Source organism: Protobothrops mucrosquamatus, unplaced genomic scaffold (assembly GCF_001527695.2).
Source record: "Protobothrops mucrosquamatus isolate PMUCROS unplaced genomic scaffold, P.Mucros_1.0 scaffold2570, whole genome shotgun sequence".
In the NCBI taxonomy this organism is placed as follows: Eukaryota; Metazoa; Chordata; class Lepidosauria; order Squamata; family Viperidae; genus Protobothrops; species Protobothrops mucrosquamatus.
In genome coordinates, this window is record NW_015388628.1 from 28044 (window position 1) to 42014 (window position 13971).

The following is a 13971-nucleotide window of genomic DNA, read 5'->3' on the forward strand; positions in this document are numbered from 1 at the left end:
TTCTTCCTGATGAACAGATAGTCCCTGATTTCAGCACCAGTTGGGAGCATCAAATTCATTGTCAAATGGTGCACTCAGTAAGGGAAGCACCACCCCCGATCTCATGACTTTTTCGCCACAGTTGTTAAGCAAAACATCACACGGTTGCAATTTTCAACCTAGCTTCCCCGTTGACTCTGCTTGTCAGACGCCAGCTGGGAAGGTTGGAAATGGCAATCATGTGACCCCGGGCCGTTGCACCTGGCGATCACATGACCCCAGGATGCACAACAGTTGCCAAGTGCCTAAATCACAATCACGTGATGGTGGGGGCACTGTGATGGTCATAAATGCACGGAGTGGTCATAAATCACTTTTTTCAGCACTGTTGTGACTTTGAATGGTTGTTAAACAAATCATCGTAAGTCGAGAACTGCCTATATATGTAGTACAATAGTTCATTGGGCCTCTTCTGGCATGTGGGAATATATATTCCCTACAGTGGGAATATCTTCGAGCAGAGACTCGCCCCAAACATTCTTGCTGATGGGATGAAAGGCAGAAAGAAATCAGGGTTGTTTTAGGGTACCCCAAAGAAGTCTTGTCTCCTCACATTCCAGGGGGTTCTTCAACATCTGGGGCATATTTTTAGGGAGATCCTAAAATGGATGAGGATAGAAGGAAAGGAACTGCCATTCCTACCACACCTAAAACTCTAAATAGAAATGACCTTTGGCTCCATTTGTTGAGAAAGGTATAGTTCAGTGGTAGCGAACCTATGGCACGTGTGCCAGAGGCGGCACTCAGAGCCCTCTCTGTGGGCACACATGCTGTTGCCCCAGCCTCGCCTCCCCCCACGATCCCCTCCTCACCAGCAGACCTCCTGGAGGAGAGTTGCCCCCGAGCGTGGCCCATGCAGAGCAGCCAAGGACATGACAGCCAGGCAGCGTAGACAAGCCCTCACACCCCATTGCACACAGTTGATGCTGCAGGGCATGGCCAGATGGCGTGGCCGCCATGGTGCTGCTGGGCTGCCTGGGCGATCTGTGGTGGGCCCAGGAGGCGGTGAGTGGCCCTGCGGGCAGGCGGGGTGGGGGATGGGGGGGCAGGGCAGGGCGGGGCAGGTGGTGAAGCAGGGGTGGGGCCAGTTTTTGGGCACTCAGTCTCTAAAAGGTTCGCCATCACTGGTATAGTTTATTAGAGGTCAAGTATATTGCGGTATTGCAAAGCCAGAACTGAGGATCTCGCACCAAAGTCCCTTTTCCCTCTCTTAACTATCTCTCATTGCCCACCCTCATTTAACCAATCAGGTCCAGGTAAGATTTTTCATAACAGTCCAAGCATAGTTTAGTATGCAGCTCCCTCCTTCCAGCTGGGTGACCTTGAAGCAGCATCTCGAGGAGATACAGCACTTACTTTCATTTCCCCAAGCATTCCCCCATTCCACAGTTCATGGCAGTCTGTCATCACATAGCAAGGAAGCACAAGCAAACATAAGGGGGCAGCTGACAGGACCCAAGCACACCTAACGAGGGGATTTCCCTGTTCCATTCAGAGTCTGCACTAAATGAAAGGTGTCCTCTTATTGCCATGATATTTGTGGTGGATTCAAGCCAATGCACAGAAAATAATACCTGTACTTTGCACTTTTCGCTCCTGCCAGAGCATTCTAGACAGAATGTATGCAATATATTTACACACATGTGGTATATTTTTAATAAACATATTAAATATCTAGAATAATATATTCTGCGATTAGCATCCTCGGGGTAAGTTACAACAATAGGCATTTATGTTGCACTTTTTATAAGCACAGAGCGCATATATTATTCAAGCGTTCTTTTCGTAGATTGTATAACAAATGTACTTCTCTTTGTATTGTTTATGCCTGCACTGCAGATGGAAGAAAGGGAAAACTGAGGTTGCCTGCTAAGGAAGTACTGTTTGTTTTGATACAGACTCACAGTAAAATTTTGAAACCAAATCCAGTGCTGATCCCTTCCTATGTAGTTGATGGTGGCACTTTGGATTAGATTTTAGATTAGATTTTCACTAGCACGGCATCTGTTCAAAGGATGCTGTGATAAGATTTCAATTTTTGGTGGCATTTGCCTCCTCCAGAGCCCCCCCTGCATGACTTCACTGCGAGTTAATACTCTATATTTAAGAAACCCTCCTCCCAGTATGTCTCTGTTTTAGTTGAGCTTTCAACACACTTGAAATGTTTTGAAATACTGTGTCAAACTTCCCTTGAGTTGATTCTCCTGGGGTCTTAGTCACATGGTAATGACTTTTCATTTTCTGACACAAAAAAACCTCTCTCTAAGCAAAACAAAAGTGTCAAGCGCAGGAAATCAGGAGCCCAGGTGGTTCAAATGAATATCGATTTATTTTATGCTGATGCCGTCTACAAGAATCTGAACTACTAACAGTCCAAGTGATGGTAGATAAAAGTCATGGGATTCAAGGTGGGCTGGACTTAGATCTCTTGTGGGTGCAAAGGGACTCAAGACTGATGATGTGTTTGACCCCTCCCTTGGGCTCAGCTTGGTCATCTCCTACAAAAAGTCTGTTAAGATTAAAGCAGGCAAAAATGGAATCAAAACCTTGGACCATTTAGCCTGGCCCAGCATTCGCCGAAGGGACTCATCAGAGTGTGCGCCATCATGGAAATAATTTGTAAAAAGGTGCCATGAAACGTATGGAAGTGCAAACGTAATTTCTGTCCATATCTCTTTAAAGCAGCTGCATCTTCTATTCTGATCGATCAGCTGCTTTCATGAGCTGCCAACCAGAATTATTTTTCCACGTGTGTATATTACAAAGCCACTCTTTTGGAACTGAATCCAAAGCATTGCAATCCTAAAAACTAGCATATTTCTATTTGCTTCCCAAGTTAATCTGAATTATCTCCAAGTGGCAAGAATCTACACATTCCACTTCAAAGAGTTTAAATATCTATAGCTTGAAGTCTCCTACTACTTCCTCAATTGTTCATATCTCATATTGGACAGATGTTTAGGAACTTCTGAGCTAAACTGATACCACTTGATGTCATAATTTACAAAACATTGCTGGTCAAATAATTTTAGGTCTGTGTCTTTTCCTAAGAGAGGGGTAGCATCATATTCACAATATCTCTACAGTATCTTTATTAAACAACTTTTTGCTACTTTGTTTTCCTGCCCATCTAAGAGACTAGCATGGACTTTCTGATTCTAGTGCATTCATCTAGTGTGGAGGTATCCAACATTGGCAACTTTAAGATTCGTGGACTTCAACTCCCAGAATTCTGTGCTGGCTGGGGAATTCTGGGAGTTGAAGTCCACAAAATTTAAAATTGCCAAGGCTGGAGACTCCTGATCAAGCGGACATCTCAGCTCTACATTCCGTTGATATAGTATATCTAAAGTTAGACAAGAAATGAAGGTTGCTTTCCACCATGCTGGTTGTGAACATCTCATGCCAGAATATTTTTGTTTCTTTAGCCTAGGACCAATTTTTTGGGGGGAGACTTTCCATATACAATTGAGTAATGCTCTCTTCTAATCTCCGTGAATGGGTGTTTCCACTGTCACTTCAGAATCAGCATCAATCCAACAAAGTCAGGGTGCCTGTTTAAATATTTGCATTCATTTGCTTCTCATCCATTGGTGGGCACAAAAAACCCCCCAATTCTCTTATGTTATTTCCAAGGCTCAGAATTGACATTTTTAGTTCTCTCCTGATTGGATGCAAGGGCTAATCTGAACCGACTTGTATTCTCATAGTGGACAATCATTTAAATATGAGCCAGCAGTCACCCAAAAAGCCAACACAGTGCTAGGCTGCATTAACAGAAGGATAGAATCAAGATCACGTGAAGTGTTAGTGCCACTTTACAATGCCTTGGTAAGGCCACACTTGGAATACTGCATCCAGTTTTGGTCACCATGGTTTTAAAAAAGATATTGAGACTCTCGAAAGAGTACAGAGAAGAGCAACAGGGATGATTAGGGGCCTAGAGGCTAAAACATATGAAGAATGGTTGCAGGAATTGGGTAACCCAACATTGTTGTTGTTAGTTGCGAAGTCGTGTCCGACCCATTGCGACCCCATGGACAACGTTCCTCCAGGCCTTCCTGTCCTCTACCATCTTCTGGAGTCCATTTAAGCTCACACCTACAGCTTCAGTGACTCCATCCAGCCACCTCATTCTCTGTCGTCCCCTTCTTTTATTGCCCTCGATCTTTCCCAGCATCAGGCTCTTCTCCAGTGAGTCCTTCCTTCTCATTAGGTGGCCAAAGTACTTGAGTTTCCTTTTCCACAATCCCAATCTAAATATTTGCCTATGGAGATTCTCAATCATCCAGGTCATGGTTGTCCCAAAGATGTTTTTTTCAAGAGGCAACTGGATTTTCCTCTTTTTTTTTCCTTGAAGATGTTTCGCTTCTCATCCAAGAAGAACTGAAGAAGCTTCTTGGATGAGAAGCGAAACGTCTTCAAAGAAAAACAAAGAAAGTCCAGTTGCCTCTTGAAAAAGCACCTTTGGGATATATATAATATATTATATGTGGCCACACAGGGGCAGCCTTGTTCTACTACAATTTCTCATCTCCTCAGTTCCTAAGCCATTTTTATCCCGGGACAGGCGAAGCAATAGGAGCCTGGCCTAAATACATGCAAGACTGGATACATGTTTATCAAATCATATGATTTAAATCAGCAGACTAGCTGCTTCCAATTTCCCCTTTCAACAAAGAATGCTCTATTCCTGTATATTTCAAGGATCAACAAAGAATGCTCTATTCCTGTATATTTCAAGGATATTTTGTTTTCAAAGACAGAATGTTTTCAAGCCCTTTTGCATAACAGACTCTGTAATGCAAGTAAAGGAAGAGGCGATTTTCCATGATTTTTATCTGAACTTTCTATCTTCTCTCTCACTTGCTACATCTCCTGGAATGGTTGTTTTCTTCCAATGGTGCAAAATTATCCTTTTAGCTACACTCCAGGCACAGTAAGTCCTTTTCTGTATATAGTTTAACATTATATCAGCATTTTTTAAGTAACAGTAAAACAGAGTTGGAAGGGACCCTAGAAGCAGGAGATTCTATACCATTTCAGACACAAAGGGCTGTCCAATTTCTTCTTAAAAACCTCCAGTAATGAAGTAGCCACAACTTCCAAAGACAATTTGTTCCATTGATTCATTGTTCTCACTGTTAGGAAATTTCTCCTTAGTTCTAGATTGCTTCTCTCTTTGATTAGTTTCCATCCATTGTTTCTTGTTTCCAGCCCCTCAAATATTGGAACACTGCTATCATGTCACCCCTAGTCCTCTTCGTTAGATTAGACATACCCAGTTCCTACAACCATTCATCATATATTTTATCCTCCAGTCCTCTAATCATCTCTGTTGCTATTCTCTGCTCTTTTCCAAGAGTCTCAACATCTTTTTTTTTTTATATGGTGGTGGTCAAAACTGAATGCAGTATTCCAAGTATGGACTTAAATCTCTTTCCAAAATCATATTAACCATTGTGTGAATTATAGCCTAAAATGCCACTCACATCTATAGACTGAGATGTGCTACTTCCATACTGTATAGGTGAAGATCACCCTTGCATGTTGAAGAGTAAATGCAGGGACCCCCAAAATGGATCCCAGATTCTGGGCCTTTCTTGAAACTGAAAAAGTCCCCAAAGGAGAAGATTCTCTCTAATGAACTAATTATTGTCCTATTTTCCATACTAGTTTCTTTGCCTTCAAGCACTAGAGTGACAGAGAATGTACAACATCCTGAATGTCAAATCATTTTTGATGCCATTGTTAGTAGAGCCTCTGCAGACATCCAGCTCAGCACAGGAGGATAAAATTCCTGCAGATAAGAAAGGAAGGAACTGCATGATTTATGCCTAGAGCTGATGATGGTGGTACCCGTGTCAAGATACATAGACTTGAGAAGCCTCTAAGCAGAGCCTAAAGTGCAGACAGTTTTTTGACCCAACGAAAAACCTTCTGTTTTTCAAAACGTTGCTCCAAAGTAAAGATCAGCAAAGCACTTGAATAGAAAAACTAATGAATCCTTAACAATATACCAATCAGCCCTAATCTGATTCCAATTATTGATTAGATTCAGAACATTGATTTGGCTTGATCGGGTTTCCAAACTGAACTGCCAGACAAGGTTGATGAAATTCAAATTGCCAAATAAGAATTAGAGAAAGATACTCTCAGATCATCTTTCATTACTTACCGTTACATGGACTGATCCATGCAGTTTTACTAGCAACGTGGTTTATCATTGTCCGCTTATGAAATGGTTTTTCAACTTCCCAATCTAACATTAAAGCTTTGTTTATTTGTTTGTTTGTTTGTTTGTGGTGGATTTTGTTGTACTTTCTGCAGGATGTTTTCTGCCCTGTGTCCCTTAACTATTGAACACAGGAGCAGACTGTTGGAGATAACCGTATTTCATTGTAATCATCTATTCATAAATCTACATCATGTTGGTCATAAATGATAAGTGACAGCAGGTCCACTGAGTAATTGGAGCCATAAATTTATCTTCCCAGTGTTGAAGGACTCATCTTTTAGCCATAAGAAGAGCAGGGGGATCCATTTCTATTATCCAGCCATTAATTTCTATTTAACAGCATAGAGTTGTGCTGATCATAGACGTTGATCTGGATTTGTGACAGGGTTTAAGTGTAGCAGAACTAAGACATAGCTGGAATAGCCTCCTTCAGTGTGTAGAGATGCTCATGTACTAGGTTGGCCTAATTGTGACAGGTTTTTCAAGGAAGGCAACCTTCCTCAATTAGGCACCTTCCAGATCTATAGGGGTTATTAATGACTAGGATTTACCACCAGTAAGTGTGTCAATCATTAAGCCCGTGGTTCTGGGATTTGAAGTCCATACATCTCAAAATGGTTAAGATTGGGAAACACTACTTTATATTCAAAGCAGGGCACAAGTCCTACTATATTTTAGAGTTGCATGGCTTCCTTGCATCAAGATTGGCCCCATCTAAAAAATATCCTCAAGCATGAAGCTGGGAGCCATCACTCAATGCGTTTCTCTAAGAGGAATAACAATTAAGGGCTCTTTCTTAAAAATTGGGGCTTGGGTCCATGCAGATTTGAAGGGTGGGCTCCATGGGACTTGCAGCACGGTTGTGCTACCTGTTGATTCCACGGCTCTACGTCGATTATGATTCAGATACACAAAAAAGGATGGAACAGAAAAACATGAGATAAAGGGAAATGAAATAAAGCAAACAGAACCATGTGTGCAATATGTGTGATAGATGAGTCTCTGTGGTTAAAAAAAAAATCAGAGTAATGCTACGTGAGGGGATTGTAATCCTCCAGATGTTTAAGCTATTGCATATTAACTACGACATTACTAAGCACAGAAATGCATAAAGGATATTATCAATCAATTTAGCAGCATCGTCAACTAGAGAGAGTTGATGGGAAACTAGCGGTTTGTCTACGGGAGGTAGGAAGCATGAAATAACAGAATAACAGAGTCGGAAGGGACCTTGGAGGTCTTCTAGTCCAACTCCCTGTTCAAGCAGAAGTCCCTGTACCATTTCAGAAGTTATCCAATCTCTTCTTAAAAATCTCCACTGATGGAGCATCCACGACCTCTGGAGGCAAGACATTCCATGAGTTAATTGTTCTCACTATTAGGAAATTTCTCCTTAGTTCTAGGTTTGCCTCTCTTCTTGATTAGTTTCCATCCATTGTTTCTTGTCTTGCCTTCTGGTGCTTTGGAAAATAGGTTGACCCCCTCTTCCTTGTGGCAGCCCTTTAGATATTGGAATACTGCTATCACGTTGCCTCTAGTCCTTCTTTTCATTACATTAGACACACCCAATTCCTGCAACTGTTCTATGTTTTAGCCTCCAGTCCCCTAATCATCTTTGTTGCTCTTCTCTGCACTCTTTCCAAAATCTCAACACCTTTCTTATAATGTGGTGTCCAAAACTGAATGCAGTACTCCATCTTACTCATTATCCTCCCTCCCAGTCATAGCTGAATTAGAGGGATTGGTCATGAAAGAATCCTGAATGTTAAGATGGAGCTAGAAATCACCGTGGCTTCAAAATCTAAGGGACTGGTTTGGACAAAACTCAGCAGCACTTTTTCGTGCGGCTGCTGATAAAAACAGGATCGCCAACATGATCGCCAACGTCCGATAACGGATATGGCACAAGAAGAAGAAATCAGGGAATCATCTGAAAAAGTAGGTGGAGGCAAAGATTTCATCTGGGAAATTACAGAGCCTGTTAAGAATTTGAGTTTGATGTGAGTTTCAGACCTCAGTGATAACCAACTGATAAAACATACCTGTATTGCTACAATTTGTAAATTGATATTAGGGAGAACTCTGACCATCTCCCAATTGGATTGGCTATAGGCTAGACCAGTAATTCTCAACCATGGCAATTTTAAGTTGGGTGGACTTCAAGTCCCAGAATTCCACAACCAGCATGCTGGCTGAGGAATTCTGGGAGTTGAAGTCCACACAGCTTAAGTTTGCTAAGATTGGGAAATGCTGGGCAAAACTGAAAGTCATAAAAACAGAAGAAGACCAGGAGACAGCAGGTCCTTAAGACTATTGAGAAACTGCAGAGATACAGTCATCTGAAGTTCAGCTTGGTTTGAAAGCATCTTGACTTTACGGTCCCTTGGATTTCACGGTAGCTGAATCAAATAAAAGCCCATTTAGATATATCCACCAAAACTTCAAACAGAAACGAATTCCATGCTCTTTCCATATTATCTGTAACAACATCCACAAAAAGAAAAGAATGCTATCATCCAACACGTGATACTTCTGCCCCAAGGCCTTTGGGGAAACCAAGTCAGGGTGACCTGCCACCAACTAGGACAATGTTCAACATAACTATTGGATGGACAACTTTTAAATCAGAGAGTGCTACAGTTCCCCTAAATGGGTTTAACATGTGGAGTGTGCAACTGGAACTTCAAGAGGAGATCATGGATCCTGCTTCCATAATGGATCCACTGATCTGTCATTTGAAAGTCCACCACCTTCCTTTCACACCGATCCTTTTTAGGGAGATCTGCCCTTCCCCCTCATTACATTCATGCCAAACTCAACATGTCTAATACCTGAGGTACAGACCATCCAACATTTTTATCTCAGATTAAAGTACAGCAATAACTAAGATGGCCAACTGACCAAGAAAAAGATAACCTGGCCTGTTCTACTACTTGAGACCAGACCGACGTGCAGGAACTATCAAGAAATGCTTGCAATGCTTTGGAGAGAAACACAGGGTAGTTAAGATAGCTGGCAAACCAACACCAACTTATTTTTTAATTGCTCGTGTTTAGGGAAGAAGAAGAAGAAAAAAAAAAAGAACCAGATATGTCCTACTCAGATTGGAAGAAACATCAACACAAATTTGTTTAATCAAAGCTATTTGCTTCATCAACAGATATTCACAGTAATTGCTAGATTTCAGCAATACAGGGAGTTTAGAAATTCCAGATTCAATGCTTTGCAGGATAAGTCACAGTTCAAACAGGCTTGGAGGGAGAGGTAAAATAACCCCGTCAGATTATGTATTGCTGCGTTTTTCTTGCTCTCTGTGGCTGAACCGTTTCTCTGGCAATGCTCCTCTTCAAACTTTTCTCCTTCCTGAGCTCCTCAAGCATGGGCAGAGGGCTCAGGAAGCCCCATCTCACATCAGTTCTCACAGAAATTGGGCAGATGGCTCAGCACGGACCCCCTTCCCAAATCCCATTTGAGTGGAAAACTTAAATTCACAGCTATAGGGGTTGAGGGTTTTTTTTATTCTTATTTTCAGATTATGATGGGGGGGAGGAGAGAGAAATCCACTCCACATATCAAAATCAATGCAGAGCTTGAAGTTAGCTTTCACCTGGACTCAGTTAGGCTGATGTCCCAGGAGACTTTCTTCGCTGCAAGTTCTCCAATTTGAAAGGACATTTCTTCCAACGGATTTGGATTAAGCACGGGACAATTAAGACAATAAATAAATAGGGAGTGGGTCTGACCCTCCAGGTTATGGAATGGAACAGCTCTGGAGAAAAGAGCCCCAGGGACTGCTGGAGAAATAGAAGTGCTCAGGATTCTGGAGAAAAGGATAGGCACCTTGGCCAGATATGAAAGCCGTTCTGCCGTTCCATCCAAAGTTTAGCTCACGTGGTTACTTTCTCTACTTCAACTTTTTTTTTTTTTAATTTGAGGGAGGGGGAAAAAAAAAACCTCATCGACACAAAAGCACCAATATGCACCGTGACGTCATCACCGTGACGTCAAGGTGAAATCATCAACATAACGACATTGTTCTCTTTTAGGCTCTCAGCACTGCAATGCTCTCCGTCTCCCCTGTTCCAAAGGATAACCCACCCACCCCACAAGAGGACGCTGCGATTGATCAACTTCTCGGTTTATTGTCATCGTCATCATCATCATCATCACTGGTAGTACGGTTTTTCTTTTCCTCCTTCTTTTTTGGTTAAATAAAGCAAGCCTTCCATTGTGATTCTCCTCCTCTTAGGATAAAGCCAGCTGACCGGGAGCTAGTGAACAGTTCGGATTCTTCCCGGTAAGGTGAAGCAGAAAGAGGATCGTTCTTCTCTTTCGGAAAGCCAAACCAAAAATAAAAAAAAAGAAAGAGAAAGAAAAGAAAAGGAAAGGAGAGCTGTTTTGGGAGTGTGGGGGTGTGTGTCACCACTACTGTCCCAGCTGAGTTGAGTCATGCAGTGCCGTGGTCCCCTGGAAACACCCCAGGTAGCAAAAGAAACTTCCCATCTAGCTTCTTCTCCAAAGGCTTCCGTTCACCTTAGAAATAAGTTAAGGGATTCTCAAGAGTGGAAAGAAGAGATGTGATGGGTGGTGTCTCCTCTAGGGCAGCGGGACAGGTCACTCCCCGCTTCCCTTCCCCCATTGACAGTGACAATGTCGCTCATCGCCTGCCCGTCGGGGCCGCAGGAGAGTCCAAAGTGTGACAGCGTTTGTTGGTCTGATGTTCAGTCCTGCCAAAACAAGAACGGGCCTGTGCTATTCGAGAGACTAGCGGCTACTGTTCTTTATAGCCTCCTTTGCGGCAATAATCAGGGGGGTCAGGCTGGACAGTGGCTTGGCCAGTTTTAAAAACGGGTGCTGGAAGGAAGAAGAAGAAAAGAATTGATCTGTTTAGAAATTGTGACGGAGAGACAGGTGGGTAAATCATTTATTTTCGTAGCGAACGGCATCGGGACATTAGCCAAGAAACCACAACGCTCATGCAGAATACAGCTAGTCATTGACTTACCATCACAATTGAGCCCAATATTTCTGTTGTTAAACGATCAGTTAAGTGAATTTTGCCCCATTTTATGGCCTTTCTTGCCACCGTTGTTAAGTGAATCACTGCAGTGGATGAGTTAGTAACTCGGTTGTTAAGTGAACCTGGCTTCCCCGTTGACGTTGCTTGTCAGGAGGGTCGCAAAAGGGGGGTCCCTTGACCATGGGACACAGCAACGGTCATAAATGTGAACCAGTTGCCGAGCATCCGGATTTTGATCACAGTGACCATGGGGATGCTGCAAAGGTCGTAACTGTGAAAGACTCTCAAAAGTCATGTTTTTCAGTGCTGCCGTAACTTTGAACGGTCACTAAATGAACTGTTCTAAGTTGAGGATTGGCTGTAGTAGTTTGGCTGCCAGTTTACTAGCTCTGTTTTTGTGTAGGCTAGTGCGCTTCCTGAGGTGCACCCCACGAGGGTGAGCTAGCATTGCATCAGAAAGAAAGACTCGTTCTCACTAGAAAGCGGTATATAAGTCTAAGCCAGTGGTGGCGAACCTATGGCACGGGTGCCAGAGGTGGCACTCAGAGCCCTCTCTGTGGGCAACCGCGCCGTTGCCCCAGTCCCAGGCCTTCAGCTGGGTTTTATAAAACCTTTTCGCTTTAGGCCTCCGCCAACGTGTGCAAAAAAAAAAAAGGTTCAGTCAATTCCAACTTCTCGCGGAAAAAAAAAAGATCTTGCAAAGTTGGAATTGATTGATTGAACTTTTTAGTCCCACCCAGTCTGCCATTACCACCGCAGCGACGCCCAGCCAATGGGCCACGCCCAGCCAATGGACCACACCCACCCGGCACTCAACGATGCATAAGTGGGTTTTGGGTTGCAGTTTGGGCACTCGGTCTCTAAAAGGTTCGCCATCACTGGTCTAAGTGCTATTGGTACTGCTAACAGTTGGGAAACCAGTCAAGAAGAATGGATCTAGAGCAGGGGTGTCAAACTCAATTTCATTGAGGGCCGCATCAGCATTGCGGTTGCCCTCGGGGGGGCAGGGGTGTGTGGCCAGGGTGGGTGCGGTCTACTGGGTGGGCGTGGATGGAGTGGGTGTGGCCTACTGGGTGGGCGTGACCAGCTCTACATCATTCGCATCAAGGGTGCCTGTGGGGGCCTGGGCAGGAGTGGGACAGATCTGAGGGTCTCTGGCAGAAGGGGGTGGGACCAGGGCAAGTACCAAGGCATGGTCCACTGGAGGAGCCTCACTGTTCCTCTCAGGCCATGCGGGGGGGGGGCTTATGGAGCTAAGACCGAATGCGTTTCAGCATAGGTGGCCACCACAAAATTGCACATTGGCTCCCGGCCGGCCTGGGCCAGGACCAAGGCAGCGGGGGCCGTTCCCTCACTGTTTCCAGGATGGCTTCGCGGGCCACATGAAACCACTTCGCGGGCCACATCCAGCCCCCGGGCCTTGTGTTTGACATGTCTGATCTAGGGGTATTCAGATGTATGCTTTTTCTCCCTAGCATGCAAGAGGGATTTTGGAAGGAAGGGTCCATCTGATGCAAATCACACCCAGAGACGTATACAACGTAGAGCTGGGCCCCAGTTGGATTAGATTCAAAGGTGATCAAATCAGCCCTTCAAAGAGATCTCATGCATCCATAAATTGACTGGAGATGTCAAACTGAAAGAGGTACCTTTAAAAGTGTGGAGGTTGAATGGACATTTATGCACGGTCTACGCACCCTTGTAACAAAAGCTCAAATCAAATTGATAGGAGATCGATTTGCAAATTAAATTTAAAACAAATCAAGCTGGAAGGCAAACATGACTTAGCTCCTCTGACAGCCTCATCCATCCAGTTCCCATATTTTTCCAAACTCAGGGCAATTGACTTCCTCTGTCCGGGTCCCCACATAAAACCAATGATGCAAGGGCATGAAGAAAAAAAAATCAAGATGGCCATTGCAACCAAGTTGCCTTGGCTTTTTAATCTTTCCCCCTTTCTCCATGGGACCCCTGGTGTATCAAATCTGAGTAACCATACAAAGGGGCAAAATGTATGAGTAGCTTGTCTTGTCGTGCTGCGCTCTCAGAGAGAATCTCCAGAAGAGCTGTGCTTCATCAAAAAAGAGAGGAAGATTTTGTCTTTATTTACCTGTAAGAGTTCCTTCGCAGACCCTCGCCTGTCAACATCCATCTCAAGGCAGCGGTTCAAAAAATCCCGGAAAACAACAGAAAGTCTTTCGGGATTCTGGAGTTCTGGTGTCCCGTTGGTAGCTATCAAATACAAGGCCTACGAGATAAAATAACCAATTGAATCAGTCCCAACAAGACAACTGTTCTACTTTCTCTTTTTATTTAGGCCAGGGGTAGGCAACCCTGGCTCTTTTATGACTCGTGGACTTCAACTCCCAGAATTCCTCAGCCAGCCATGCTGAGGGGAAAGGGAGAGGTTTCCAAGCTGAGCCATGCTGGCTTAGGAATTCTGGGAGTTGTGGTCCACGAGTCATAAAAGAGCCAAGGTTGCCTACCCCTGATTTAGGCAGATGTTCAGATACTCCTCGTCACACCCATATCCTTCTCTTAGAAACCCATAAAAGCAAAATGCACAATCACAACCGGGAGCAGAATTCCTGTTGCTAAGCAAGGATATTGTTAATTACTGTACCTGGTTTTATTACCTTGTTTGGCTCTGTTGTTAAGTGAACCACTGCAGCTG

General features: G+C 43.7%; 1 protein-coding gene across 1 annotated transcript in view; it reads right to left on the reverse strand.

The window, feature by feature from the left end:
* Positions 1 to 10697: 10697 nt before the first annotated feature.
* The window catches only part of LOC107295917 (serine/threonine-protein kinase PAK 3), a 35504-nt gene continuing 32230 nt past the window's right edge, over positions 10698 to 13971 (reverse strand). Inside the window, exons 13-14 of the mRNA XM_015825252.1 lie at positions 13408 to 13545; positions 10698 to 11131 (exon numbers count right to left, since the gene is read on the reverse strand). Of these exons, the coding sequence (XP_015680738.1) occupies positions 11042 to 11131; positions 13408 to 13545 (228 nt within the window). The 3' untranslated portion in view covers positions 10698 to 11041. The remainder of the gene's footprint in view (positions 11132 to 13407; positions 13546 to 13971) is intronic.